Source organism: Euleptes europaea, chromosome 6 (genome assembly GCF_029931775.1).
Source record: "Euleptes europaea isolate rEulEur1 chromosome 6, rEulEur1.hap1, whole genome shotgun sequence".
Taxonomy (NCBI): Eukaryota; Metazoa; Chordata; class Lepidosauria; order Squamata; family Sphaerodactylidae; genus Euleptes; species Euleptes europaea.
This window is the reverse complement of record NC_079317.1, coordinates 106,292,088-106,319,903: the sequence shown is the minus strand read 5'-3', so window position 1 is coordinate 106,319,903 and position 27,816 is coordinate 106,292,088. Positions and strand designations below refer to the sequence as shown.

The 27,816-nt window shown below is 50.4% G+C and overlaps 1 protein-coding gene across 1 annotated transcript; it reads right to left on the bottom strand.

Moving 5' to 3' along the window:
- Positions 1–4,936: 4,936 nt before the first annotated feature.
- LOC130479640 (gap junction gamma-1 protein-like) lies at positions 4,937–6,793 on the bottom strand. Its single transcript, XM_056852033.1, has 2 exons — positions 5,647–6,793; positions 4,937–4,944 (listed from the first exon to the last, which is right to left on the bottom strand). The coding sequence occupies exons 1-2, from the start codon at positions 6,788–6,790 to the stop codon at positions 4,937–4,939; spliced, it is 1,152 nt and encodes a 383-aa protein (XP_056708011.1). The 5' UTR covers positions 6,791–6,793.
- Between the last annotated feature and the right edge of the window lie 21,023 nt (positions 6,794–27,816).

Below are 27,816 nucleotides of genomic sequence, written 5' to 3'. Positions count from 1 at the left end.
CTGAGCACAGGCCACTCTTAATTGTCTCTTGGCCTGGCACAGACATCTTTAGTAGGCATCCTGACTAGGTAAACATTCAGTCTATGGAAGAAAATTGCAGCTAGATAATTAGAAACTGGGGTGGTGATTCCGCTTCTTTTACTGGTCACAGCACCCATAACAGGATGAAGAGAGGCTGGGGGAGGGGGAGGGACCCCCCTCTCCTGAAGGCTCCCAGCCCTGCTGCTTGCAGACATCAAAAATGCCTGCAGTCAGAACCATGGTGTGCACACGCCAGCGCATGGGAGTTCCCTTACTTTGTTGATCTTTGTATCACAATCAGTTGTTTGACCTTTGTGTGTGTGTTAAGTGCCGTCAAGTCGCTTCCGACTCATGGCGACCCTATGAATGAAAGTCCTCCAAAATGTCCTATCTTTGACAGCCTTGCTCAGATCTTGCAAATTGAAGGCTGTGGCTTCCTTTATTGAGTCAATCCATCTCTTGTTGGGTCTTCCTCTTTTCCTGCTGTTTGACCTTTAAGTGTTTCTAAAATGCTCTAAGTTATATAAACTTTTAAAAATAAAGTTAAATAAAATTATTGGTCTGGAAATCCCATATCACACCAAACATTCAAAAAGATGCTTTTCCTGGATATCCTGTTATCATCCATTACGCTAAGCAAAGGCTAGAGACAGCTTGAAAGGTGAGTGAACCAGCGCAATTCACTCCGTTTCACAAATGCGAGTCTGTAAGTGTGCCCATGCACAAACTACTCAAAACACCAGATGGGCAGCCGGCACCAGCCAGGCACAGAGGCCCAGGGCAAGCGGTGGAGAGTGCGGACACAAGCAGGGTGAGAGGCAGGAGCCACGTGGCCAGCATCACACCCGCTCTAGAGAAAGCATGCAATAACGGGGCTTAAAATGCAAGGTTAAAATGCAAGGATTTGTCAGCAGAGGGCACCAAAGTACTCCAGGCAGCCAGTGAACCAACCTGACTACTAGACCGAGCACCAACTCCCAGCTTGTACTCTTTCCTTCTTCAAGCATCTCATCATTCCCTGAGGGGCATTAAGGGTGAGGGGGGCGGCCATGCTGCTTCCTTACACGGAGCTGTGATCGGCCGAGTGAGGAGAAACACGCCGGTCTGATCTGTTTCCCTGGGTTTTCACAGGCTGAGCTGAGAACCTGCACAGATCTGAAGCCACCCCACTTCTATGGGTGCCCTCCGTTGCTATCCAGTCTCTTTGTCAACAAGGGACCACGAGAAACAAGGTGGTTCACTATTCTATTTACCAGATTCAGAGTCCCATGTGTCAAGACTGAGGGCTGTAAGGCAACTAAAGCCTCTGCTTTGAAATCCCAGACATGAAGGTTCCTCACCCTCAAGTCAAGTTAGTAATGCCTTTTCTGCTTCATACAGAATGAGCTATTCCTCCCTGCAGACACCACCCAGCACATGAAGATCCCTACCCTTCCTAGGATCTGGCCCAGCACTTTCCCTGCCCAGTCCAAGGAGGCCAGGGTCATTTTCCCTTCCATATGCTGAACAACCCAGAGCTCCCCCTTCTCCTTGTCTTACTTGCACAAAGCCCAATCCACCGCAGAGGCAGGGAGTACCATAACGTTTAGCATGGACAGGAGGCAGAGCTGGTGCCAGGTAAAGTGGCAGGGCCCAGTAATGGAGCACCGAGTTCAATCAAGCTTTCTCCATCTATTTTAATTTTGAAGCCTTGTACTGGAGAAGCCCATGTGATAGTTTTCAGACTTCTGGTCAAGGACTATTCCAGTGATTCCCCCGCCATGCCCATGCAAACTCAGTATGCCAGGAAGAAGATTCCAGGCCAGCCTTTTTACAGATGTGCTAGGTTTAGTGTGTGGGAAGAGTTCTACGTAGGGGAACATTAAAACATTTGATCCTCCTCCTGAAATTTGAAATGCTACAGCCTGGTAACAGACATGCCATTTGGCTCGGAATAGGAAGAGGCCTGAAAAGACCTCCACGGGACACCTTGCCTAAAGGGCACTGCAGAAGAACCCCGCAGAAGGGCAAGGTTCTTGGCTTGGGGGGCCTGCTCAGGCCTCAGACCAAGGGGGGGGGGACTCAGTAGCATTCAGAGTTTTCTCCTCCACCCTAGGCTCAGCTTCCAGGCATCCAGACGACTCCTCCCTTGAATAGCTGCCCCTGAGATCAGTGGTTCTCTAAAAGTGGGTCATGACTCTCTTGAAGCTGGATCATGAGTACTGTTGCCAACCTCCAGGCAGTAACTATAATAAATGGCAGCATGTGGCTTCAAAGATAATATAATGTGAAATATACCAACTAGAAAACAATATGATAGAATAATTCTATTTTTTGGAAAATCCAAAACACAACATATATTCATAAACACTGTGTTGAAAGCCACACAGAAACCTCACTGGGTCCGAAATAACAAAAAATGTATCTATACAGATTGCTTTTAACAACAAAACATGAACAACATAAATTCAAGAATTATTTCTGTGGCCTTAACAAAGGCTCATGTATACTCAAGAATTATAGTCCATGAAAAATCACGAAGAATCCATGATTCTTGTTAAAAGCAATCGGTATATATACATTTTTTGTTATTTCAGACCCAGTGAGGTTTCTGTGTGGCTTTCAACAGTGTTTATGAATATATGTTATGTTTTGGATTTTCCAAAAAATAGAATTATTATATTCTATAATATTGTTTTCTTTTCCAGTTGGTATAATTCACATTATATTATCTTTGAAGCCACGTGCTGCCATTTATTATAGTTTCTACTATTTCCAGCATAGGTATTTTCTTCTTCCAACCAACCTCCAGGCAGTAGCTGGAGATCTCATGCTATTACAACTGATCTCCAGCCAATAGAGATCAATTCACCTGGAGAAAATGGCTGCTTTGGCAATTGGACTCTATGGCATTGAAGTCCCTCCCCTCCCCAAACCCCGCCCTCCTCAGGCTGCATCCCAAAAATCTCCAGGTATTTCCCAACCTGGTGTTGGTAACCCTAGTAACGAGGCCAGGATAGAGAAGAAGGAACAGGGGGAGCTCGGGAGGGGAGGGGTCTCCAGGACTCTTGATGGCAGAGAGTTGGCGGTTCCATAATGTTCAAAATAGCCTCTCTTTTCTTCTTTTAAGCTGCCAATGTGCCACAAATGACTGATGTACTTATGAATGATGAATGTGTTTAAGTGTTAACTGATGTTGGATTTCTGCTTGTTTATGCTGGGGAAAAGGAAAGGAAAGTGGAGGCACTTGGCAAGTGGGGCCCTAAGAAGCACAATACCTTTAGAAGCAGGTCCTGAAAAGTACAGCAGTGAGAAGTTTGGGAAGAAGAGGTGATTTTTATACCCTGCTTTTCTCTACCATAAGGAGTCTCAAAGCGGCTTAAAATTTCCTTCCCTTCCTTTCCCCACAACAGACACCTTGTGCGGTGGGTGGGGCTGAGAGAGTTCGGGGAGAACTGTGACTAGCCCAAGGTCACCCAGCAGGCTTCATGTGGAGCAGCGAAGAAACAAACCCAGTTCACTAGATTAGAGTCCGCCACTCTTAACCACTATACCACACTGGCTCTCTGGAAGCAGGGACTTAAATACTGCTCTCTGGCCAACATCCATGTCCTGCTGCTCCTGCACAGATCCCTCATGACTCCCACATCTCACAAGCCAGAGCTCAGAAGACATCTCTCTCCCATAGCAACAGGGCTGAGGAACTTCTCTGAAGTCATCCTCTGGGGAAGGAGGGACTGGTTGGCCACTGTGTGAACAGACTGCTGGACTTGATGGGCCTTGGTCTGATCCAGCAGGGCCTTTCTTATGTGGGACCACATCCCCTTTGTCGTGTTGAGAGGATAATTAATCATCGCCTGCTTCATTCCTCTTCCATCGCTTTTCCCTGGCCAGATAATTCTGTGTTAGATTGACCACCGGACTGACTCAGATTAAGGCAGCTCCTTAGATTATTATAGAGTTTGTGGGACTATTTCACTTCCCTACTCCTCTCCATTCCTATCGGCTGATAAACTTTAAGGAGTCCAGCCCAGCATCCCATTGTCACATCAATACACAAACCTTCCCACCTCCTTCCCCTTTTTTGCTACAAAAAGAGTCAGGAAGCTCAGAATTCCTAGAAAACAATATCCTGAATTTTACCAAATATACATATATATATGCATGTGTATAAAAAAGCAAAACAACTTCATAACTAATCCAGTAAAATTATCAAAATACAAAATACAAATACATTGTACATCAATCGCTGAGATGATCAAAACGTTACTGTGGTCCCATTGTAATGGAATGGGGGGGGGGACCCCAGCACAAGTACCCCACAGAAGGCAAAAAGGCAAATGCTGCCCAAAAGCTGGCATCTTGGAATGTAACTGAGTTATCTTTGGCCCAACCACCAATAGCATCCATTATCTGGGATGGGGAGAGGAAGACAAGAAAGAGGATGCCATGTTGATGCCCGGCGATGTGGATAAATCCAGAAAGTTGTGAGCATCTTATTTTCTCCTCTGCCTGTGTCTCCAACAAACCTCCAAGAGAAGCAGCGGAGAACCTGCTATGTGCCCACCTACCCAGTTTCGCCTAAAGGAAGACAGTTTCGCCTACAGGAGACAGCCAGTAGCACCTCTACAAAGTATTACTCTACAAAGTAAAAAAATAAGTTTCCCATTTAGACCCTTATCAAGAAAGGCACACATTCACATACATACACAGAGCTAGGAGTCCTACAACAGCCTCCCAAACCCCAGAAGGACAGAGATGCTGAGACCCTTCACTTTTCTTCAACTCTACAAGGATCAAAAGTCCGTCTTCATCGTTCCACCCACACTGTCAAGGCATTTTCAAACCAGGCGAGGAGCAGACTTTCACACTGCCAATTCCTCAAAGACACCTTCCAGTTGTCATCTGTGCAGCTGCCCAGTGAGGCCCAGGTGTTTCAGAGACCTGAGGAAAAGGAGGAAAAGCAGACCATCTCATTTTGATCTTAGGAGCAGGCCTTGGTCCCCCCCCCCCACACACACACGCATGTATAATTGCCTGCCGGTTTCTCATCCACCCTGCTGGACACCTGACTATGCTATCCTGCCATTCCTAAGAACTGCTTTACATATTGTGACAGCTCCAGTGTGCTATGCATCCCTGCCACATGTCAGACACTACGTATGACATGCACACACACACCATCTGGACATTAACATACCTCGCCTACTACACATAGCAGCTGTATTAGGCAAACAATGGAGAGAGATGAGAGGAATACATACTACTTGCACATTTCAGGAATTCCACCCCACCACTCCGAGTGTGTCTATCTGCCTTCCTTGGTCATTCACTCTACCTGCTGCCAGCCACCACCGTTTAAAGTGACCTGGCTTTAATCCAAGCCAATCTCTGACCAAATTACGCTTGCTCAAAGACACAGTCCTTGCCAAGGCTGGCTCATTCATTCAGCTTGACCCACCCAGTGCCTCAGAACCCAAATAACACAATCACACTCCATTCCATGCCAAGATCACCCTTAACCGCCGTGGCTAGGATGGAACCTGGCGGCATGACGAATTCTTGCTCTTCCTGGCTGGAATGGGTTATCTTTGCCAGGAAGGCAGAGCCTATGCCACAGGAGAGCCCACTGCCAACCCAACCCACCAGTCGTTCGCTCACAGGCTGCTCCTTCCTTCTCATGTGCCAAGTTGAGACGGTTCTGTTCGGCAGCCAGGCCGTTTGACTCGGGGCTGCCGCTACGCGAGGGGCTGGCAGTGTCCAGCGGCTGGAGGCGAAAGGCCATTTCCAGGTGCTCCTGCGCCATCCTCAGGTGCTTCCGCAGCCGTTCCAGTTCATGGCTCGGGAGGCCTGGTGGAACAGTGTAGCGTTCCGTCGCCCCGCCAGCCAAGCTCTCTCCACCATAGGCCAGTTTGTCCTTGGCTAGCTGGCTCTTTGAGGACTCCTTCTTGAGAGAATGGTAAGTAGGGGGTGCGCTGGGATCCTTTTGGCCGTAGGGGTGCCTGGGAGCCGCACTGGTATCCTTGCCAGAGCTCCGGAAGGCGTCCAGGATCCCGCCCACACCCAGGTGGCACAGCTCACAGATATTGAGACACAAACAAAGGCCGCTCACAGCATACATGATGAGGAGGAAGATTGTTTTTTCAGTGGGACGGGAGACAAAGCAATCGACAGTGTGGGGGCAGGGGCTCCGGCTGCACACGTACGAGGGGTTCACCTCAAAGCGGTAGAGCACATACTGCCCCAGCAGAAAGCCCACCTCCAATGCAGAGCGGCACAGCAGCTGCAGCACATATGCTGTCATCAGCCCATCATCCTTGATGCGCCGACGGCCATCATGTCTCTGGCCCTTGGTGGCCTTCACCTCTTTCTCTGGCTCCACCTCCTCAAAAATCATGGGGTCTTCCTCACCGTTGTCCTCCTTCTCCTCATAGTCACGGACTGTGCCACGTCGCACCACAGGCACTCTGTTTTTCTGAGGAGGCTGGCGCGAGAGTCGGTGCAATGCAAAGCCCAGGTACATTACAGAGGGCATGGATATCAAGATGATCTGGAAGATCCAGAAACGGACATGCGAAAGCGGAGCAAAGGCATCATAGCACACGTTCTCACAGCCTGGCTGCTGGGTGTTGCACACAAACTTGCTCTGCTCGTCATAGTAGATGGACTCGCCCCCCACAGCAGTCAGCACAATGCGGAAGACAATCAGCACAGTGAGCCACACTTTCCCCACAAAAGTTGAATGCTGGTTGATCTCCTCAAGGAGGCGCGTCAGGAAACTCCAGCTCATCTTGGCTCAAGAGTTCAGGCCTGCAGCCAGACACACAGAGACAGAGTAGGCAGAAGGTTAAGCAGAAGTTTCATCATACGCCTTCCTGTTAACTCCCAAGGGCCCCAGGGCAAGGAACAACTCGCCCTTCCACCCAACTGAGTCCACCAAACCCAGGGGAAACAACAATCCATAGCATAATTCCACACACTGTCAAAACAAGTGAACCTTAAATTAGTCCCAGCCCCTTTTATAGTGCCATCCAACTGTACTCCCAAGGGACGTGCAAATGAGGGCTGCTTCAAAAATCATTCTTTAAACAGGTGAAACCCAATAAAAAAAAACCTCCATGAATATAAGACTGGTTTTATATGAGGACAATTCCCTATTGGGTACTCAATTCTGCTGCAAAAGCAGAGGCAGTGGTGCCTTCACATTGGGGTGGGGTGGGGGGAACTCTGTTGTTATTTTTTCCTTTGATATCCTCCTGTGCACACCCACCCCTTCACACCACCAAAGGGTTTTTTCCCCCCATCTTAAAAAAATAGTACTAGCTGTATCACTGCAGTGTTTTAACAATGTCGGGACACAGCAACCACCGATTCCATAACAAAGCCAGCAGAAATACTGCCTGGAGGAGGGGGAATAGTGGGTGTGAAGAGAATCGGCCACGATGAGCTCTGAAAATGCAGCTTCCCATCTACACAGTGACCCCCAACCCCACTTTGAATACAATCAAACCAAAGCAGGTCTGAGAAAAAATGTTGCGAGGCAGTAAAAAAAACCAGAGAAAGAGGATGGTCAGACACTAATGCTATGTGGAAACCCCTCACCCCCACCCCAGCCATAAGCTGCAATGCAAGAGGCCAGGCCGAGTTCAATGCCTGTATGGGAAGCAGCCTAGATTTACAAGGATGTGTATTACACAGATAAACATGCAAAAGACTTGCCAATGAACATGGCTTCCTGCCACAGGTACAAGCCATGGTAAACACAGTCAGTTGCCACGTCATATCAAATGAGTCGTAATGACTCACAGCTCAGTCTTCCCACCCCAAAACTAACCTCACAGTCATAAACGTCTCAGGACACCAGACATATTCCCCTTCCACCTTCTCCTCCAAGACCACAGGCCCAGTCCTGGGAAGCCAATCAATGTAGGCCCTCTCCTCAAAAGTCTACAGCTCAGCTTGCTGCACCCCCTATATAAACAAAATACACACAACCACAACACGCACAAATTTACAAGTGGGGCTTGACAGAGCTGAAAAGACACGGGGAGGAGGTTGACAGAGATATGGAAGCAAGTATCTGGAAATGCCACACATAGGTGTTGCTTCCTGCCCTGCCTCCTTAAAGATCCAACAGCCCGGAGGCTGGATGCAAGGGGGTTTGGCACAGCTGCCTCCACTGAAGGCTTGTCGCAGCTGCTGGATGGATGCCACATCCTGGTGTGCTGGGATGGGCGTGATGCTCCAGTGATCACATATAATATAGTATCCTGAAGGAGGTGCCCACGAGGGAGAAGTTGATACTATGCTTATCCTCAGCATGTACAAGGTGAAGGGCTGGAGGATGCCCAGCTGCCCTGCTTCCTGCTCCCATAACCAGGTGAGAAGAAGAGGGCTTAAGCAGCTGGAGAGGCAGTTAAGGTGCAAAACCCCGGGACCTGCTGTCTAGCTATCTGAACATCACACACTCGCATACAAAGGAGATGAGGCTGCATTCACACCAAGAACAAAAACAACACACGCTAGTAACAATACGATTGTTCCCACCTTTCCCAGAAGATTATGCTCAGTAAAGTCTACATTACAAAACGCCAGGGTTTTTTTTTCTTAAACTAGTCACATTCTCAGAGATGGACGGAGACATCCTAGGTAGAGGAAGAGCAGGAATGGTGCCTGTGACATTCCCATGAACAAGATGAAAGATCTCTGTGAACTATCCCACTGCTCTTCCAAGAAGCCTGTACTGTACCGCTTCCTTACTTTAATTCCCTATTACATGTTGTATTCAAGTACAGGTAGCCAAGCAGAAAATACATGCACCAGTTATCAAAGGCACATGCATGCAAGCAAGAGCCTCCTCCCGTCAAGTTCACTGTTCACATAAATTTTGAAGAGAAACAGCTTTCTGTATCTGAAGTGCTTTAATGAATATGTTGCATCCAGTTATCTACATCCAAATAAAAGACTGCAAGGTGAAACACCCTCCGGGTGAACAGCACGGCAATTAAAGAGTTTGGTCCAATGAATGCACTTTGGGTGAAACACGCAATACTGAAACACGCAAAAGCAGCACTCATGCCATCTCGGGAAGTTCTGCAACCAAACCAGCTCCTTGTGGCTTGTGAGGAATGAGAACTACGGCCTGATCTGAAGCTTCCCATCCCAGGGCAGCTGGATCCCAGGGCAGCTATCGCACAGGTGGGGAGGGGACATAAAGGGAAGCACAGACCCACTGTGCAAGTATCTCCTCCTGTGGCTCCTGCTTTACAGGGGCTATGGAGAAGAAAGAAGAACAGCCAATTTGGAATTGCATGGAAGGGTAGGAAACCACTTAGTCTGTTGGAGCAGACTGGGATGAGTAGTACAGCAGTGGTAGCAGCAGCTACCTTGGCCTCACCTTTGCAAAGCAGCCTTATTTATTTGTTTACTTAATTTGTATCCAATCCCCCCCAATGGGGACCCAAAGTGGTTTACATAATTCTCTTCTCCATTTTATCCTCACAACAACCCCATGAGGTAGGCTAGGCATGGAGTGCGTGACTGGCCCAAGGTCACTCAGCAAGTTTCCATAGTAGAGTGGAGACTCGAACCGAGGTCTCCCAGATTCTAGTACGACACCCTAACCACTACACTACACTGGCAAATACATCCACAAAAAACACTAGCCCACAACATTCTCAACAAATTCCCTTCATACCCCTGTGAGAAATCCTTAACATAAAGACAGCCTGAAAAGAACCAACTCTTCCAGTTTATACATTTCCTTTGCTTGACTGCCTGAAGGTGATACTTAGGGAAGGCTACCCGGTGACAAGTTATTTACAGGTCTGTATTCAAAGAAAGTGGCAAGGGCAATCTGACATTGTGACAAGAAGCTTAGGAAAATTACTCTTCTTTCCCCAAACGTCACTCAGGACTAGACCCATCCTTTCAGTCAGTACCAGACATGGCTCAGTTCAGCACGCACACACACAGCTGAGGATCGGATCAATACTGGCCACACGCCTAGAGTTCAGGGACAGAGCCCATCAGGGATGCAGGCTAAATGCTGAGGCAGGAAAAGGTACAGAAAGGCTCAGAGTGGACAGGAGAACTATTTGCAAGGCAAGGTCTGCCAAAGAATGAACATGGAATGCCTCCCCGGTTCCTATAGCCCAGCCAAGCCACTTCAAATCAGATCTATGTGGCTGAGGGGAATGTGAAAGTTGCCAGGGCACCAGGCCATCGCACAGGTAAACGGGCAGAGCAGCAGCTACAATAATCTAAAATCAGCCTGGCCTCTCTAGGAAGCTGTGGGACAAGATGTCCCGTCTGAGGGCCACATCAATTACATGGCACAACCTCTCCTTTGCCAACGAGTGAACATTTCCTGGGAAGCCCCAGTGCCAATTCCAGCTCCCACATGAGTATATTTGCACAATGCAAGCACATGCAAACTCAACACAGAGGAACCTTTAAAAGGTAATGTATGAAGACACTGAATCCACCCTGCAAAATGCATAACGTGCCTTTCTTTCATGTCTGTCTGGGGCTTGGTGGATCCCTGTACCTTCAAAGGTCAAGCTTCGAGGACTAGTGTAGCAGTGAGTGTCAGACTAGGGACTTGAAGAGCCAGGTTTGAATGAGGAAGTTTGCTGAGTGGCCCTGGGCCAGTCTCTCTCTCTCTCTCTCTGCCTAACCTACCTCATAGACTGTAGTTGTGAGAGGTGTACGGAACAATGCTGTAAGCTGCTCTGGGTCCCCTCTGGGGACAAAAGTGAGGCACAAATATATAAAGGAATGTAAAACAAGGTTTCACCATTTACTATTCACCACTGCAAAGGTAGCCCCAAAGTCATGAACGGTGGCCCACTCAACGTTTCCAAAGCCCCTCTTTTTTGATGATGGACACTGACCGCGGAAACTGGGATGCGGTCAAAACACCAAACCAACTCCCGTAAGTCCCTGGTAGGCTGCATCTGGGCTGGTGGACCCCAAACTGGGGAGGCCCGTTCTAATCCAGCCTCTTTTAGTGACTTACCATTCCACCGGGAGAAAACCAATTGGACCCCATTAACAATCATCAGCCTCTCTAGGTAAAGGGCCGGGAGTGTCACACGTGCGCAGTGTTCCAGGGGCAGCTCAGGGGCCTGGTCTCTCGTGGTTCCTTAGCTGCTATCTTGCCCCAAAGAAAGCTACACCCAACGGGGGGCAGGGGATATTTGGGGAAAGGGCCTCTCAAGCAGCCATGTAGGCTTCTCCTTTGCTAATCGGAAGTGTGTGTGTGTAAAGTGCCGTCAAGTCGCAGCCGGCTTATGGCGACCCCGTTTTGGGGTTTTCATGGCAAGAGACTTACAGAGGTGGTTTGCCAGTGCCTTCCTCTGCACAGCAACCCTGGACTTCCTCGGTGGTCTCCCATCCAAGTAGTAACCAGGGCTGACCCTGCTTAGCTTCTGAGGTCTGACGAGATCAGGCTAGCCTGGGCCATCCAGGTCAGGGCGCTAATTTGAAGTACATTGTCTAAAATCGCTTATTGGGGACTAATAATGCCTCGGTATGCTTTCATTTCCTTACCCCAGAGGCACAACCAAGGGGCTTTAAAACCCGCTGCACACACACCCCTGCCCCCTCTTCTTTCTACGCCCGGGGCTTGCAGGCAGTAGCAGCGCTCTGCGATGGGCAACCCCGGGACGGGTCGTTGGTGCCGGGTCCAGGCAGCGCGGCGTCCGGCTCTCGGAGGTAGGGCCAGCCTCGCTGGACAGGAACCCCGTGGCGCCGTCCAGAGGCCGGCGAGATTCCTGGTTCTTCACGAAGAAAAGGTTAATTGCAAAAGGAATAAAAGTAGTACGCGAAATTCGTGAATGAGCACAGGAGGGTCCTAATGGACACCGGCTAAGGCTGCCCCGGTCTGTCTGCAGAGCAGCGCGCGGACCCTCGCTCTCCTGGGCACAGACGGTCAGGGGTCCCCACTCGGCAGAGGCGCGCACGGCTGGGGGAGCACAAAGGCGCGCTGGAGGGAAGCCCAGGCGCGGGGAGGCGGCGCGGACGGCGACCCTTTTTTGGGGGGTGGGAGGCAAATGAGCGCCCGCGGCCGCCCAGACCGCCGGACCCCTCCTCGCGGGCAGCAGGGCGTCCCCGAGCACGCCACGCCAGCCCCTCCGCCGAAGAAGCCAGCGCCCCCCCCCCAACCCAGCCCCTCCCCAACCTCACACTCACAGCGCGCGCGGCCGTCGGTGGAACCTCACAAAGACCCCCGCCCGGCAGGCAGCGACCCCCCTCCGCCCTCGCGCTCGAACAAAGGGGCCCCGGGCCGGCCCCGCCCCGCTCGCCCGCCCGCCCTCCTTTGGCCACGCCTCGCCGGGGACCCCCACGCCCCCCCCCACGCCCCTCCCCTGCCCGCCCCGCCAGGCAGACGTCCAGGCTGGCGGGCGAAAAGCCCGCCGTCGCGCGGCAGTTAGCCTAAGGCCGGACTTGCGGGGATTGTATTATTATTGTATTGCAGCTGCAGTTAGGATTGCTGCAGGCACAGTGCATAAGGACGTAAGAAAGGCCCTGCTGGATCAGGCCAAGGCCCATCAAGTCCAGCAGTCTGTTCACACAGGGGCCAACCAGGGGGCCTCCAGGAAGCCCCACAAACAAGATGACTGCAGCTGCACCGTCCCGCCTGTGTGCCACTGCACCCAAAAGAATAGGCATGCTCCTCTGATAACTGGAGAGAATAGGGATGCAGCATGACCAGTAGCCATTCTAACTAGAGCAGGGGCAGGGAGTTCCACAGGTTAGGATTGCTGCAGGCACAGTGCATAAGGACGTAAGAAAGGCCCTGCTGGATCAGGCCAAGGCCCATCAAGTCCAGCAGTCTGTTCACACAGGGGCCAACCAGGGGGCCTCCAGGAAGCCCCACAAACAAGATGACTGCAGCTGCACCGTCCCGCCTGTGTGCCGGCATGCTCCTCTGATAACTGGAGAGAATAGGGATGCAGCATGACCAGTAGCCATTCTAACTAGAGCAGGGGCAGGGAGTTCCACAGGTTAGGATTGCTGCAGGCACAGTGCATAAGGACGTAAGAAAGGCCCTGCTGGATCAGGCCAAGGCCCATCAAGTCCAGCAGTCTGTTCACACAGGGGCCAACCAGGGGGCCTCCAGGAAGCCCCACAAACAAGATGACTGCAGCTGCACCGTCCCGCCTGTGTGCCACTGCACCCAAAAGAATAGGCATGCTCCTCTGATAACTGGAGAGAATAGGGATGCAGCATGACCAGTAGCCATTCTAACTAGAGCAGGGGCAGGGAGTTCCACAGGTTAGGATTGCTGCAGGCACAGTGCATAAGGACGTAAGAAAGGCCCTGCTGGATCAGGCCAAGGCCCATCAAGTCCAGCAGTCTGTTCACACAGGGGCCAACCAGGGGGCCTCCAGGAAGCCCCACAAACAAGATGACTGCAGCTGCACCGTCCCGCCTGTGTGCCACTGCACCCAAAAGAATAGGCATGCTCCTCTGATAACTGGAGAGAATAGGGATGCAGCATGACCAGTAGCCATTCTAACTAGAGCAGGGGCAGGGAGTTCCACAGGTTAGGATTGCTGCAGGCACAGTGCATAAGGACGTAAGAAAGGCCCTGCTGGATCAGGCCAAGGCCCATCAAGTCCAGCAGTCTGTTCACACAGGGGCCAACCAGGGGGCCTCCAGGAAGCCCCACAAACAAGATGACTGCAGCTGCACCGTCCCGCCTGTGTGCCGGCATGCTCCTCTGATAACTGGAGAGAATAGGGATGCAGCATGACCAGTAGCCATTCTAACTAGAGCAGGGGCAGGGAGTTCCACAGGTTAGGATTGCTGCAGGCACAGTGCATAAGGACGTAAGAAAGGCCCTGCTGGATCAGGCCAAGGCCCATCAAGTCCAGCAGTCTGTTCACACAGGGGCCAACCAGGGGGCCTCCAGGAAGCCCCACAAACAAGATGACTGCAGCTGCACCGTCCCGCCTGTGTGCCGGCATGCTCCTCTGATAACTGGAGAGAATAGGGATGCAGCATGACCAGTAGCCATTCTAACTAGAGCAGGGGCAGGGAGTTCCACAGGTTAGGATTGCTGCAGGCACAGTGCATAAGGACGTAAGAAAGGCCCTGCTGGATCAGGCCAAGGCCCATCAAGTCCAGCAGTCTGTTCACACAGGGGCCAACCAGGGGGCCTCCAGGAAGCCCCACAAACAAGATGACTGCAGCTGCACCGTCCCGCCTGTGTGCCACTGCACCCAAAAGAATAGGCATGCTCCTCTGATAACTGGAGAGAATAGGGATGCAGCATGACCAGTAGCCATTCTAACTAGAGCAGGGGCAGGGAGTTCCACAGGTTAGGATTGCTGCAGGCACAGTGCATAAGGACGTAAGAAAGGCCCTGCTGGATCAGGCCAAGGCCCATCAAGTCCAGCAGTCTGTTCACACAGGGGCCAACCAGGGGGCCTCCAGGAAGCCCCACAAACAAGATGACTGCAGCTGCACCGTCCCGCCTGTGTGCCACTGCACCCAAAAGAATAGGCATGCTCCTCTGATAACTGGAGAGAATAGGGATGCAGCATGACCAGTAGCCATTCTAACTAGAGCAGGGGCAGGGAGTTCCACAGGTTAGGATTGCTGCAGGCACAGTGCATAAGGACGTAAGAAAGGCCCTGCTGGATCAGGCCAAGGCCCATCAAGTCCAGCAGTCTGTTCACACAGGGGCCAACCAGGGGGCCTCCAGGAAGCCCCACAAACAAGATGACTGCAGCTGCACCGTCCCGCCTGTGTGCCGGCATGCTCCTCTGATAACTGGAGAGAATAGGGATGCAGCATGACCAGTAGCCATTCTAACTAGAGCAGGGGCAGGGAGTTCCACAGGTTAGGATTGCTGCAGGCACAGTGCATAAGGACGTAAGAAAGGCCCTGCTGGATCAGGCCAAGGCCCATCAAGTCCAGCAGTCTGTTCACACAGGGGCCAACCAGGGGGCCTCCAGGAAGCCCCACAAACAAGATGACTGCAGCTGCACCGTCCCGCCTGTGTGCCGGCATGCTCCTCTGATAACTGGAGAGAATAGGGATGCAGCATGACCAGTAGCCATTCTAACTAGAGCAGGGGCAGGGAGTTCCACAGGTTAGGATTGCTGCAGGCACAGTGCATAAGGACGTAAGAAAGGCCCTGCTGGATCAGGCCAAGGCCCATCAAGTCCAGCAGTCTGTTCACACAGGGGCCAACCAGGGGGCCTCCAGGAAGCCCCACAAACAAGATGACTGCAGCTGCACCGTCCCGCCTGTGTGCCACTGCACCCAAAAGAATAGGCATGCTCCTCTGATAACTGGAGAGAATAGGGATGCAGCATGACCAGTAGCCATTCTAACTAGAGCAGGGGCAGGGAGTTCCACAGGTTAGGATTGCTGCAGGCACAGTGCATAAGGACGTAAGAAAGGCCCTGCTGGATCAGGCCAAGGCCCATCAAGTCCAGCAGTCTGTTCACACAGGGGCCAACCAGGGGGCCTCCAGGAAGCCCCACAAACAAGATGACTGCAGCTGCACCGTCCCGCCTGTGTGCCACTGCACCCAAAAGAATAGGCATGCTCCTCTGATAACTGGAGAGAATAGGGATGCAGCATGACCAGTAGCCATTCTAACTAGAGCAGGGGCAGGGAGTTCCACAGGTTAGGATTGCTGCAGGCACAGTGCATAAGGACGTAAGAAAGGCCCTGCTGGATCAGGCCAAGGCCCATCAAGTCCAGCAGTCTGTTCACACAGGGGCCAACCAGGGGGCCTCCAGGAAGCCCCACAAACAAGATGACTGCAGCTGCACCGTCCCGCCTGTGTGCCGGCATGCTCCTCTGATAACTGGAGAGAATAGGGATGCAGCATGACCAGTAGCCATTCTAACTAGAGCAGGGGCAGGGAGTTCCACAGGTTAGGATTGCTGCAGGCACAGTGCATAAGGACGTAAGAAAGGCCCTGCTGGATCAGGCCAAGGCCCATCAAGTCCAGCAGTCTGTTCACACAGGGGCCAACCAGGGGGCCTCCAGGAAGCCCCACAAACAAGATGACTGCAGCTGCACCGTCCCGCCTGTGTGCCACTGCACCCAAAAGAATAGGCATGCTCCTCTGATAACTGGAGAGAATAGGGATGCAGCATGACCAGTAGCCATTCTAACTAGAGCAGGGGCAGGGAGTTCCACAGGTTAGGATTGCTGCAGGCACAGTGCATAAGGACGTAAGAAAGGCCCTGCTGGATCAGGCCAAGGCCCATCAAGTCCAGCAGTCTGTTCACACAGGGGCCAACCAGGGGGCCTCCAGGAAGCCCCACAAACAAGATGACTGCAGCTGCACCGTCCCGCCTGTGTGCCACTGCACCCAAAAGAATAGGCATGCTCCTCTGATAACTGGAGAGAATAGGGATGCAGCATGACCAGTAGCCATTCTAACTAGAGCAGGGGCAGGGAGTTCCACAGGTTAGGATTGCTGCAGGCACAGTGCATAAGGACGTAAGAAAGGCCCTGCTGGATCAGGCCAAGGCCCATCAAGTCCAGCAGTCTGTTCACACAGGGGCCAACCAGGGGGCCTCCAGGAAGCCCCACAAACAAGATGACTGCAGCTGCACCGTCCCGCCTGTGTGCCACTGCACCCAAAAGAATAGGCATGCTCCTCTGATAACTGGAGAGAATAGGGATGCAGCATGACCAGTAGCCATTCTAACTAGAGCAGGGGCAGGGAGTTCCACAGGTTAGGATTGCTGCAGGCACAGTGCATAAGGACGTAAGAAAGGCCCTGCTGGATCAGGCCAAGGCCCATCAAGTCCAGCAGTCTGTTCACACAGGGGCCAACCAGGGGGCCTCCAGGAAGCCCCACAAACAAGATGACTGCAGCTGCACCGTCCCGCCTGTGTGCCACTGCACCCAAAAGAATAGGCATGCTCCTCTGATAACTGGAGAGAATAGGGATGCAGCATGACCAGTAGCCATTCTAACTAGAGCAGGGGCAGGGAGTTCCACAGGTTAGGATTGCTGCAGGCACAGTGCATAAGGACGTAAGAAAGGCCCTGCTGGATCAGGCCAAGGCCCATCAAGTCCAGCAGTCTGTTCACACAGGGGCCAACCAGGGGGCCTCCAGGAAGCCCCACAAACAAGATGACTGCAGCTGCACCGTCCCGCCTGTGTGCCACTGCACCCAAAAGAATAGGCATGCTCCTCTGATAACTGGAGAGAATAGGGATGCAGCATGACCAGTAGCCATTCTAACTAGAGCAGGGGCAGGGAGTTCCACAGGTTAGGATTGCTGCAGGCACAGTGCATAAGGACGTAAGAAAGGCCCTGCTGGATCAGGCCAAGGCCCATCAAGTCCAGCAGTCTGTTCACACAGGGGCCAACCAGGGGGCCTCCAGGAAGCCCCACAAACAAGATGACTGCAGCTGCACCGTCCCGCCTGTGTGCCGGCATGCTCCTCTGATAACTGGAGAGAATAGGGATGCAGCATGACCAGTAGCCATTCTAACTAGAGCAGGGGCAGGGAGTTCCACAGGTTAGGATTGCTGCAGGCACAGTGCATAAGGACGTAAGAAAGGCCCTGCTGGATCAGGCCAAGGCCCATCAAGTCCAGCAGTCTGTTCACACAGGGGCCAACCAGGGGGCCTCCAGGAAGCCCCACAAACAAGATGACTGCAGCTGCACCGTCCCGCCTGTGTGCCACTGCACCCAAAAGAATAGGCATGCTCCTCTGATAACTGGAGAGAATAGGGATGCAGCATGACCAGTAGCCATTCTAACTAGAGCAGGGGCAGGGAGTTCCACAGGTTAGGATTGCTGCAGGCACAGTGCATAAGGACGTAAGAAAGGCCCTGCTGGATCAGGCCAAGGCCCATCAAGTCCAGCAGTCTGTTCACACAGGGGCCAACCAGGGGGCCTCCAGGAAGCCCCACAAACAAGATGACTGCAGCTGCACCGTCCCGCCTGTGTGCCACTGCACCCAAAAGAATAGGCATGCTCCTCTGATAACTGGAGAGAATAGGGATGCAGCATGACCAGTAGCCATTCTAACTAGAGCAGGGGCAGGGAGTTCCACAGGTTAGGATTGCTGCAGGCACAGTGCATAAGGACGTAAGAAAGGCCCTGCTGGATCAGGCCAAGGCCCATCAAGTCCAGCAGTCTGTTCACACAGGGGCCAACCAGGGGGCCTCCAGGAAGCCCCACAAACAAGATGACTGCAGCTGCACCGTCCCGCCTGTGTGCCACTGCACCCAAAAGAATAGGCATGCTCCTCTGATAACTGGAGAGAATAGGGATGCAGCATGACCAGTAGCCATTCTAACTAGAGCAGGGGCAGGGAGTTCCACAGGTTAGGATTGCTGCAGGCACAGTGCATAAGGACGTAAGAAAGGCCCTGCTGGATCAGGCCAAGGCCCATCAAGTCCAGCAGTCTGTTCACACAGGGGCCAACCAGGGGGCCTCCAGGAAGCCCCACAAACAAGATGACTGCAGCTGCACCGTCCCGCCTGTGTGCCGGCATGCTCCTCTGATAACTGGAGAGAATAGGGATGCAGCATGACCAGTAGCCATTCTAACTAGAGCAGGGGCAGGGAGTTCCACAGGTTAGGATTGCTGCAGGCACAGTGCATAAGGACGTAAGAAAGGCCCTGCTGGATCAGGCCAAGGCCCATCAAGTCCAGCAGTCTGTTCACACAGGGGCCAACCAGGGGGCCTCCAGGAAGCCCCACAAACAAGATGACTGCAGCTGCACCGTCCCGCCTGTGTGCCACTGCACCCAAAAGAATAGGCATGCTCCTCTGATAACTGGAGAGAATAGGGATGCAGCATGACCAGTAGCCATTCTAACTAGAGCAGGGGCAGGGAGTTCCACAGGTTAGGATTGCTGCAGGCACAGTGCATAAGGACGTAAGAAAGGCCCTGCTGGATCAGGCCAAGGCCCATCAAGTCCAGCAGTCTGTTCACACAGGGGCCAACCAGGGGGCCTCCAGGAAGCCCCACAAACAAGATGACTGCAGCTGCACCGTCCCGCCTGTGTGCCACTGCACCCAAAAGAATAGGCATGCTCCTCTGATAACTGGAGAGAATAGGGATGCAGCATGACCAGTAGCCATTCTAACTAGAGCAGGGGCAGGGAGTTCCACAGGTTAGGATTGCTGCAGGCACAGTGCATAAGGACGTAAGAAAGGCCCTGCTGGATCAGGCCAAGGCCCATCAAGTCCAGCAGTCTGTTCACACAGGGGCCAACCAGGGGGCCTCCAGGAAGCCCCACAAACAAGATGACTGCAGCTGCACCGTCCCGCCTGTGTGCCACTGCACCCAAAAGAATAGGCATGCTCCTCTGATAACTGGAGAGAATAGGGATGCAGCATGACCAGTAGCCATTCTAACTAGAGCAGGGGCAGGGAGTTCCACAGGTTAGGATTGCTGCAGGCACAGTGCATAAGGACGTAAGAAAGGCCCTGCTGGATCAGGCCAAGGCCCATCAAGTCCAGCAGTCTGTTCACACAGGGGCCAACCAGGGGGCCTCCAGGAAGCCCCACAAACAAGATGACTGCAGCTGCACCGTCCCGCCTGTGTGCCACTGCACCCAAAAGAATAGGCATGCTCCTCTGATAACTGGAGAGAATAGGGATGCAGCATGACCAGTAGCCATTCTAACTAGAGCAGGGGCAGGGAGTTCCACAGGTTAGGATTGCTGCAGGCACAGTGCATAAGGACGTAAGAAAGGCCCTGCTGGATCAGGCCAAGGCCCATCAAGTCCAGCAGTCTGTTCACACAGCGGCCAACCAGGTGCCTCTAGGAAGCCCCCAAACAAGGCGGCTGCAGCAGCACCATCCTGCCTGTGTTCCACTGCACCCAAAATAATAGGCATGCTCCTCTGATACAAGAGAGAATAGTTATGCAGCATGACTAGTAGCCGTTCTAACTAACAGCCATGAATACCCCTCTCCTCCATGAATACGTCCACTCCCCTCTTAAAGCCCTCCAAGCTGGCAGCCATCACCACATCCTGGGGCAGGGAGTCCCACCATTTAACTATGCGTTGTGTGAAAAAATACTTCCTTTTATCTGTTTTGAATCTCTCACCCTCCAGCTTCAGCAGATGACCCCGTGTTCTAGTATTATGGGAGAGGGAGAAAAACACTAAACTCCCATAACACTAAAAAATTTTCTTATTTTCTTTTAATTTTACTGTATTTTTTCTTTTTTTCTTTTTTACATATTGTATGTTTTGTTAACAATTTAATAAAAATTATAAAAAAAGGAGAGGGAGAAAAACTTCTCCCTGTCCCCTCTCTCCAAACCAGGCATAATTTTATAGACCTCTATCATGTCTCCCCTTAGCCGCCTTCTTTCCAAGCTAAACAGCCCTAAGCGTCCTAACCGCTCCCCTTAGGACAGCTGCTCTAGTCCCCCAGTCATTTTGGTTGCTCTTTTCTGCACCTTCTCGAGCTCTGCCATGTCCTTTTGGGGGGGTGGTTGCAACCTGGCCCGGCGGGGAGCCCCAGGACAGAGGGGGGGCCCGCCCCGTCCCCCCCCCGTCCCCCCCCGCGCCCCTTCTCCCTCTCTCCGTCCCTCCCACCGGCGCCAGGGAGGAGAAGCCGCCCCCTTCCAAGGCGGGGGGGGGCGCACAAAGCGGGCTGCACTCGGCGTCGCTGGGGCGTCGAGGGTGCAAGCAGAGCGTTGTAAAGCGCTTGGAGCGAGGCGGCGGAGGGGCCCTGGGGCCGGCCGGGGGTCGCGCGTGGCCTTTTGCAGGAGCCCCTTCCGTTGGCGGGGGAGAGGGCGGCCCCCGCGGGAGACCCTCCGTGGGCAACACGCCGTCAAGTACATGGAGGGGGGGGGCTGAAATCGGAAGCGGGGGGGGGTCTTTGCGCGCGCGCGCGCACACTTTCCCCAAGCGCGGGGGCTGCGTATTGGATCGGGGGTGGGTGGGTGGGCGGGGGGGGGCCGTTGACCACTCTTCCCTCCTTCGACCCGCCGTTCGCCCGTCCAGGAAAGGAGGAGGCCTCGTGCTGATCTCGGGGGCAGGAAGCAACACGGCAAAAGCAGGGAAGAGTTAAGCCGTCTCTGGACTCCGCGGCCAGGCTGGAAAGCCCCAGCTGCCCGCCCCGCGGGTCACCCCGATTGCAAAACCAAGCCAGGGAAAGTGGACGTGAGTCAGTGGAAGAAACGACGCATCTCTTGGCTGCAGCCATGCGTCGGAGACAGGACGCTTCCCTGCGTGGTCGCCAACAACTGGCTTCAACAGCGAGCCACATGAATCCTCTCTGCTGGACTGTCCTCCCCGCCTGCAGACCTTCCCGATGCGCGCGTGCGAGGGGAAGCGGAGGCGCCGCGCTTGCTCCAGGGGAGGGGGCCCCTAGACCCCAGCGACAAGGAGGGAAGAAGTCGACAATGGGGCCAACGCCAGGAGCTGGTGACTCAGTTTAAAGTCCTGGGCGTGTACGGAATGCATTTCTGTTACGCTGGTGGGTTGCAGGAGTTGTGCACATCAGGGAAACGATTGGAAGAAGGCACCTGGTCCCAGGGAAATGTACTGCAGGCTCCCACAAGGGGTTTCAAATGATGCGCTCCAAACAAAACAGCAGTTAAAGTGATCTTTTATTAAAAGCACGAGCTGAGAAGTTCACCTAGTAGCTACCTGAACACAAGGGAACTTCTGCTAAGTTCGTTATACATAGAACTTTTATAGTTTTAATGACATCACAGTGTTACTAGGGTAGAAAAAAATACATATCCATAAGAAAGCATTTACATATACATGCAGCTCAGAAATTCTTCTTGAAGCTATATGGGGGGGGGTTAGCCAAATTTCTACTCTGCACCCCCCCCTTATCAGCACTCAAGGAGGGATGCCTTGTCGTCTTCAGTAATTCAACTTTTTAGAAAAGCAAAGCCTGCAGAAACACTGTGGAGTACAAACTTACATTCTTAGCCAGGCAGGAACCCTGCAGCAAGTAAAGATGGCTTCTCTTATGCTAACTTAAAATTCACTCACACTGGGCACCTCTCTCTCTCTTAAGAAATTAGCAAGTGGCTGTTTTGCAAATCTCCCAGGTTCACCAGGAAAATTTCTTTCTCAAATTTCTGCAGAGAAGAAGGGGACACAGAAGGGTGAGCAGGCAAACAGAAAGGTAGTCTTCCAGGACTGGTCTTTGGTCCACAAGTAGCAGTGAGCTGCTCAACGCTAAACTCAAGTAGCAGTGAGCACTCAACCCCAAACAGTCAGGAAGTCACAATTCTGGGGTTTAAAAGAAACAGCGTGTGATTAGAGAGAAGAGCCCCAGAATCCCTTGCAGTGTAGCAGGTAACCCAAGAGTTGCAAAGAATGCAGGGGTGCTCCTTTCAGATTCAGTACGGTAGCGGCAGCCCTGTCAATGAGCCCTTATACATTCTGGGTGTGAGGTCCTCAAGGCCACGGCACTATCAAGCGATTGCCACAGGAAGGATAGTGAAATCCTTCTGCAATATTCTTTCAATGGAAGACCAACACAGAAAAGACATACTCGCATTGTGTGTGCAGTACAATCCTAAATATAGTTACTCAGAAGCAAGCCCTGTGGGTTTGCCGTTGAGTAACTCTAGAGTTCATTCTCCCAGCCCCCACAGTAGACCCATAAGAAACGGTGTTCTTTGCAACCTAGAAAGCTAAATGGTGCATTTATTTTCATTATGTTTTAACCCTCTTATTCTGAAGTCTAGGTTACTCTTGCTCACAGAAGGCATATTTCAAGTTCAAACCTTCCTGTGTACTGTCTGGCAGTTTGTAAACGTGCAAGCATTTGGCCTTGAAAAAGCAAATTGGAGAACTGCATTTTGGCATGTGGAGAAGAACCCCTTCCCTAAATCTAGCCATCAACATAGTAATGTTTAGGGTTGCTATTGCTTAGACAGGAGCAGTAGAAGCACTTGCTTATTTAATGGAGCTATAAAGCAAAAGATAGCTCCTGATTTTCTGGAATGTCTAGATCACTGGTTCCCAACCAGGGGCCCATGGACCCCCAGGGGTCCGCAAGAACTAAATTAAGGTCCGTGAAACAAAGTTATAAACCCATAATAAATTAATATTTTCAATTAAAAGCTCTCTATTATAAAATATATATTCAAATATTATTCTAAGTTTAATGTTTAACTAACAGTTATGATTAAAGTTTATTTTCAAATTCTCTGAATTTTTATTTTGAACCTTGGGGTCCCTGCACCGAACAAAAAAGTCCTAGTGATCCCTGGTCAAAAAAAGGTTGGGAACCACTGGTCTAGATTAATACACAGGGGCTACATAATCATGGGATAAGAGGACAAGTCCTCTTATGGATTGAGAGCTGGCTGAAAAATAGGAAGCAGAGAGTAGGAATCAATGGTCAGTTCTCACAATGGCGGGATGTGAGCAGTGGGGTGCCTCAGGGATCTGTGTTTGGACCGGTGCTTTTCAACCGGTTCATGGAGTTGGGGTTAAACAGTGAAGTAGCCAAGTTTGCAGATGACACCAAATTATTTAGGGTGGTTAAAACAAAATCGGACTGTGAAGAGCTCCAGAAGGATCTCTGCATACTGGAAAAATGGGCATTAAAATGGCAAATGAGATTCAATGTGAGTAAGTATAAAGTGATGCATATTGGGGCAAAAAATCCCAACTTCACATATACACTGATGGGATCTGTGATGGCAGCAACAGACCAAGAAAGGGATCTTAGGGTGGTAGTGGATAGCTCAATGAAGATGTGTGGCTGCTGTAAAAAAGGCAAATTCCATACTGGCCATAATTAGACGAGGAATAGAGAATAAAACTGCTAATATCATACTGCCCTTGTACAAATCTAGGTGAGACCACACTTGGAATACTGTGTACAGTTCTGGTCACCACACCTAAAAAAGGATATTACAGAGCTTGAGAAGGTGCAGAAAAGAGCAACGAAAATGATTAGGGGACTAGAGCAACTGTCCTATGGGGAGCGGTTAAGACGCTTAGGGCTGTTTAGCTTGGAAAGAAGGCGGCTGAGGGGAGACATCATAGAGGTCTATAAAATTATGCATGGTTTGGAGAGAGTGGACGGAGAAGTTTTTCTCCCTCTCCCATAATACTAGAACATGGGGTCATCTGCTAAAGCTGGAGGGTGAGGGATTGAAAACAGATAAAAGGAAGTATTTTTTTCACACAACGCATAGTTAAATTGTGGAACTCCCTGCCCCAGGATGTGGTGATGGCTGCCAGCTTGGAGGGCTTTAAGAGGGGAGTGGACATATTCATGGAGGAGAGGGGTATTCATGGCTATTAGTTAGAATGGATACTAGTCATGCTGCATACCTATTCTCTCTAGTATCAGAGGAGCAGGCCTATTATTTTGGGTGCGGTGAAACACAGGCAGGATGGTGCTGCTGCAGTTGTTTGTGGCTTCCTAGAGGCACCTGGTTGGCCACTGTGTGAACAGACTGCTGGACTTGATGGGCCTTGGTCTGATCCAGCAGGGCCTTTCTTATGTTCTTATGTACTGTCCCTGCAACAATCCTAAACTAGTTTACAAGGGAGTAAATCCCATTGAATTTAACAGTATTGGGTTGCCTGTGCAGAGAAGAACATTGATTTCTGTGCTTGTTTTTTCACATCAGATCTTTTCTAGAAATAGAATTTGACACCCCCAGCTACATTTCAGTGGGAGTTTCAGTTTGGCCTGGGGGTTTTATGCAAGCTTTCTAATACAACTCCAAATATATTCCTGCCATAAAAAAAAAGAGCAAGAATCCAGTAGCACCTTAAAGACTAACAAAATTTCTGGCAAGGTATGAGCTTTCATGAGTCACAGCTCACTTCTTCAGATACAGCTGGAATGTGAGTCCCTCTGTCCTTAAGTAGAGAACAGTAAATTCAGACACCAAATCGCAATAGCAGGTAAATGACAACAGCAGGCGTGGCTGGATTAGGTGCGATAAGCAGAAGTTTTACTGCCCAAAAAAACAAATCAGTGGGTTACAGATCAAATCAAGCCGGAACTGACCCTAGAAGCTAAAATGACTAAACTGAGGCTATCATACTTTGGTCATATTATGAGAAGACAGGAGTCACTGGACAAAACAATCATGCTAGGAAAAGTTGAAGGCAGAAGGAAAAAGAGAAAGACCCAACGAGAGATGGATTGACTATAAAGGAAGCCACAGCTTTCAATTTGCAAGACCTGAGCAAGACTGTTAAAGAGAGGTCATTTTGGAAGACATTCATACAGTCGCCATGAGTCGGAAGCGACTTGACAGCACAACACACAGAAACAAGCAGAGGGGTAGTAGGAGTGGAGAAATCGGCATTGTTTTCAAAGGGAGATTAGAAAGAGAGACTGCTGAATTACAGCTAATAATGAAGCTCAAGACTATGCATTCTCCATGCCTACTACCCCTCTGCTTATCACACCTAATCCAATCACGCATGCTAATTCATTTACTTGCTTTTGATATTTACATGCTATTGCCATTGGGTGTCTGAATTCTCTCTTCTCTACTTAAGGATAGATTCTAGCTGTATCTGAAGAAGTGAGCTGTGACTCATGAAAGCTCAAACCTTACCAGAAAGTTTGTTAGTCTTTAAGGTGCTACCGGACTGTTGCTCTTTTCTACTGCTACAGACAGAAAGTAGATTCCTTTGAAACGTGGTGTTGGAGGAGAGTGTTACAGATACCGTGGACTGCGAAAAAACCAAAGCAGTGGGTTATAGTCCAAATCAGGCCTGACGCTAAAATGACTAAACTGAGGCTATCGTATTTTGGTCACATTATGAGAAGACAAGAGTCACTAGAAAAGACAGTCATGCTAGGAAAAGTTGAGGGCAGCTGGAAAAGAGGAAGACCCAACAAGAGATGGGTTGACTACGGTAAATAAAGGAAGCCACAGCCCTCAATTTGCAAGACCTGAGCAGGGCTGTCAAAGATCAGACATTTTGAAGGACGTTGATTCAGAGGGTCGCCATGAGTCAGAAGCTACTTTATGATACTTAACACACACACAGAGAGAGAGAGAGACTAACAATGCTACCCATCATGATCTATTCATGCCATAGACATTTTGGTCCCTTTCACTTGAACTTGATTTCTTGTTTGTAATAATTGCTGGAATCCTCTCCTACATTTCCTTCACCTTCCCATTTTGTTTCTTGTTATTTAGATGTGAACGTTGAATATTTGCAATTATGTTTTCCCTACTGAGAGAAACTTGCAGTAAACTGATTTTTGATCTTTTAACATTTGCTGGAGTTTGTCATGGGCCTTCCTGACTAGGATCTTTAAAACCTGATTGTCCATCCTCTGTGAGATACTCTGAGCTCAACCAAGTATTTTGTAGGCGGAACAAAACAAACCTGTTGTCCCTAGAGTATTTGTAAAATCTCATTACCCATCTAAAGCATTTAGAACTGTTTTGCATTTGCTTTGTCACAGTAAGGAGGGGTGTTTTCTCACATATTGTTGAAAAATCTTGTTGCATTTCTTGCAACTATAATGCAAATGAAAACTTATCAGGTGCTAGACTGTGCAATCAATTTTAAAATGGCTCTGTTGGCATTGTGTACCTCATTTACGTGTGCATGTGCCAATCACATAGCTCAAGAAAACACTGATAACAAAGCTACATTCCTGCCCAGTAGCACCTTAGAGACAACAAGGGTGTTTTTTTGGGGGGGGGGGAGGTATAAGCTTTCTGCAGTCAGACCTGTTGCTTCAATCAGCCTAACAATTTACAGGATTGCTGTGAGAATACAGCAATCCTGTAAATTGAAAATCAAAAACTTCTATAGCAATGGTATCCATGTCAGCCAGTGGGGCATAGCGATTATGCACATTTGTATCAAAGAAATCTGTGATAACTAGTTAAACTCAGACCTGTTGCTTCAATCAGCCTAACAATTTACAGGATTGCTGTGAGAATACAGTGGGGGGAGGGGGTGGACTACATTGCCCTTAAGTACTTTGGCAAGAGGACAAGATATAAATGTGATAAATATTGTTCTGGACACCATACTGCAAAAAAGGAGACAACAGCAGTAAGGGTACAGCAGAGCTGACTGCAGTCAGAACCGGGTTGCTGGGCTGGAGAGATCACTTTTCTCACCCAGTTTAAGTCTGTCTGTCTTAATGAAGCTTTTAAAAGCCTTCCATGTTAGCATTTTAGGAACTTACCCAGATGATCAAAGACAGTATGCATTTTATGTTGTGAGGGATGTTTGCAAGGAGCTATAGCTAACACAATGAACGGTGGGAGGGAGTATCAACATGTAAGGTGGATTGATCTGCCAAGGTGTGGGAATTTTGTCTGCAATATAAAAAATTAACAATGAAAACAGGACTGAAGGGGGAGAGCACACAGCCTGCAAACAGCAATGAAAGGGTGTTCCTGAAATGGCAGAATATTGTAGTGTAATCTTATTAGAAGGCTAAATTGGTGCTCCTGATATAACAGCACGAAAACCACTAAGTTCCAAATGTGATCTGTTGCACACACAGGAAAGAAGGACTTGCATTGACTCTGTCACCCAGTGGGCCCCTCACTGCACAGTGTGACACCCATTCTACCAATTTCTAGATGACATAAAAGTGCAACTTTCTCCTTGAGAGAGAAAAATGCAGCTTTTCCTCATTGAAAGGACATGCTGGCAGCCTAGGTGTGATGGAGATAGGATGCTTGTGTCCTGCTACACACCAGATGCTCAACCTGAAGATTGACCATTGTTTCTGAAAAAGCTGTATTGGCGCTTCAAATACTGAAAACAAATATAGTTCCCACCAATATCAGACCAGCATTCCAGCAACAGGCCAGTTTCCCATTCTATTCTGTAGAAATACTCAGATTTGTACCCTCCTGAAA

Bases quoted from the DNA above. Each gene is read 5' to 3' on its own strand.
- LOC130479640 (XM_056852033.1), bottom strand. From the start codon at position 6,790: ATGAGCTGGAGTTTCCTGACGCGCCTCCTTGAGGAGATCAACCAGCAT.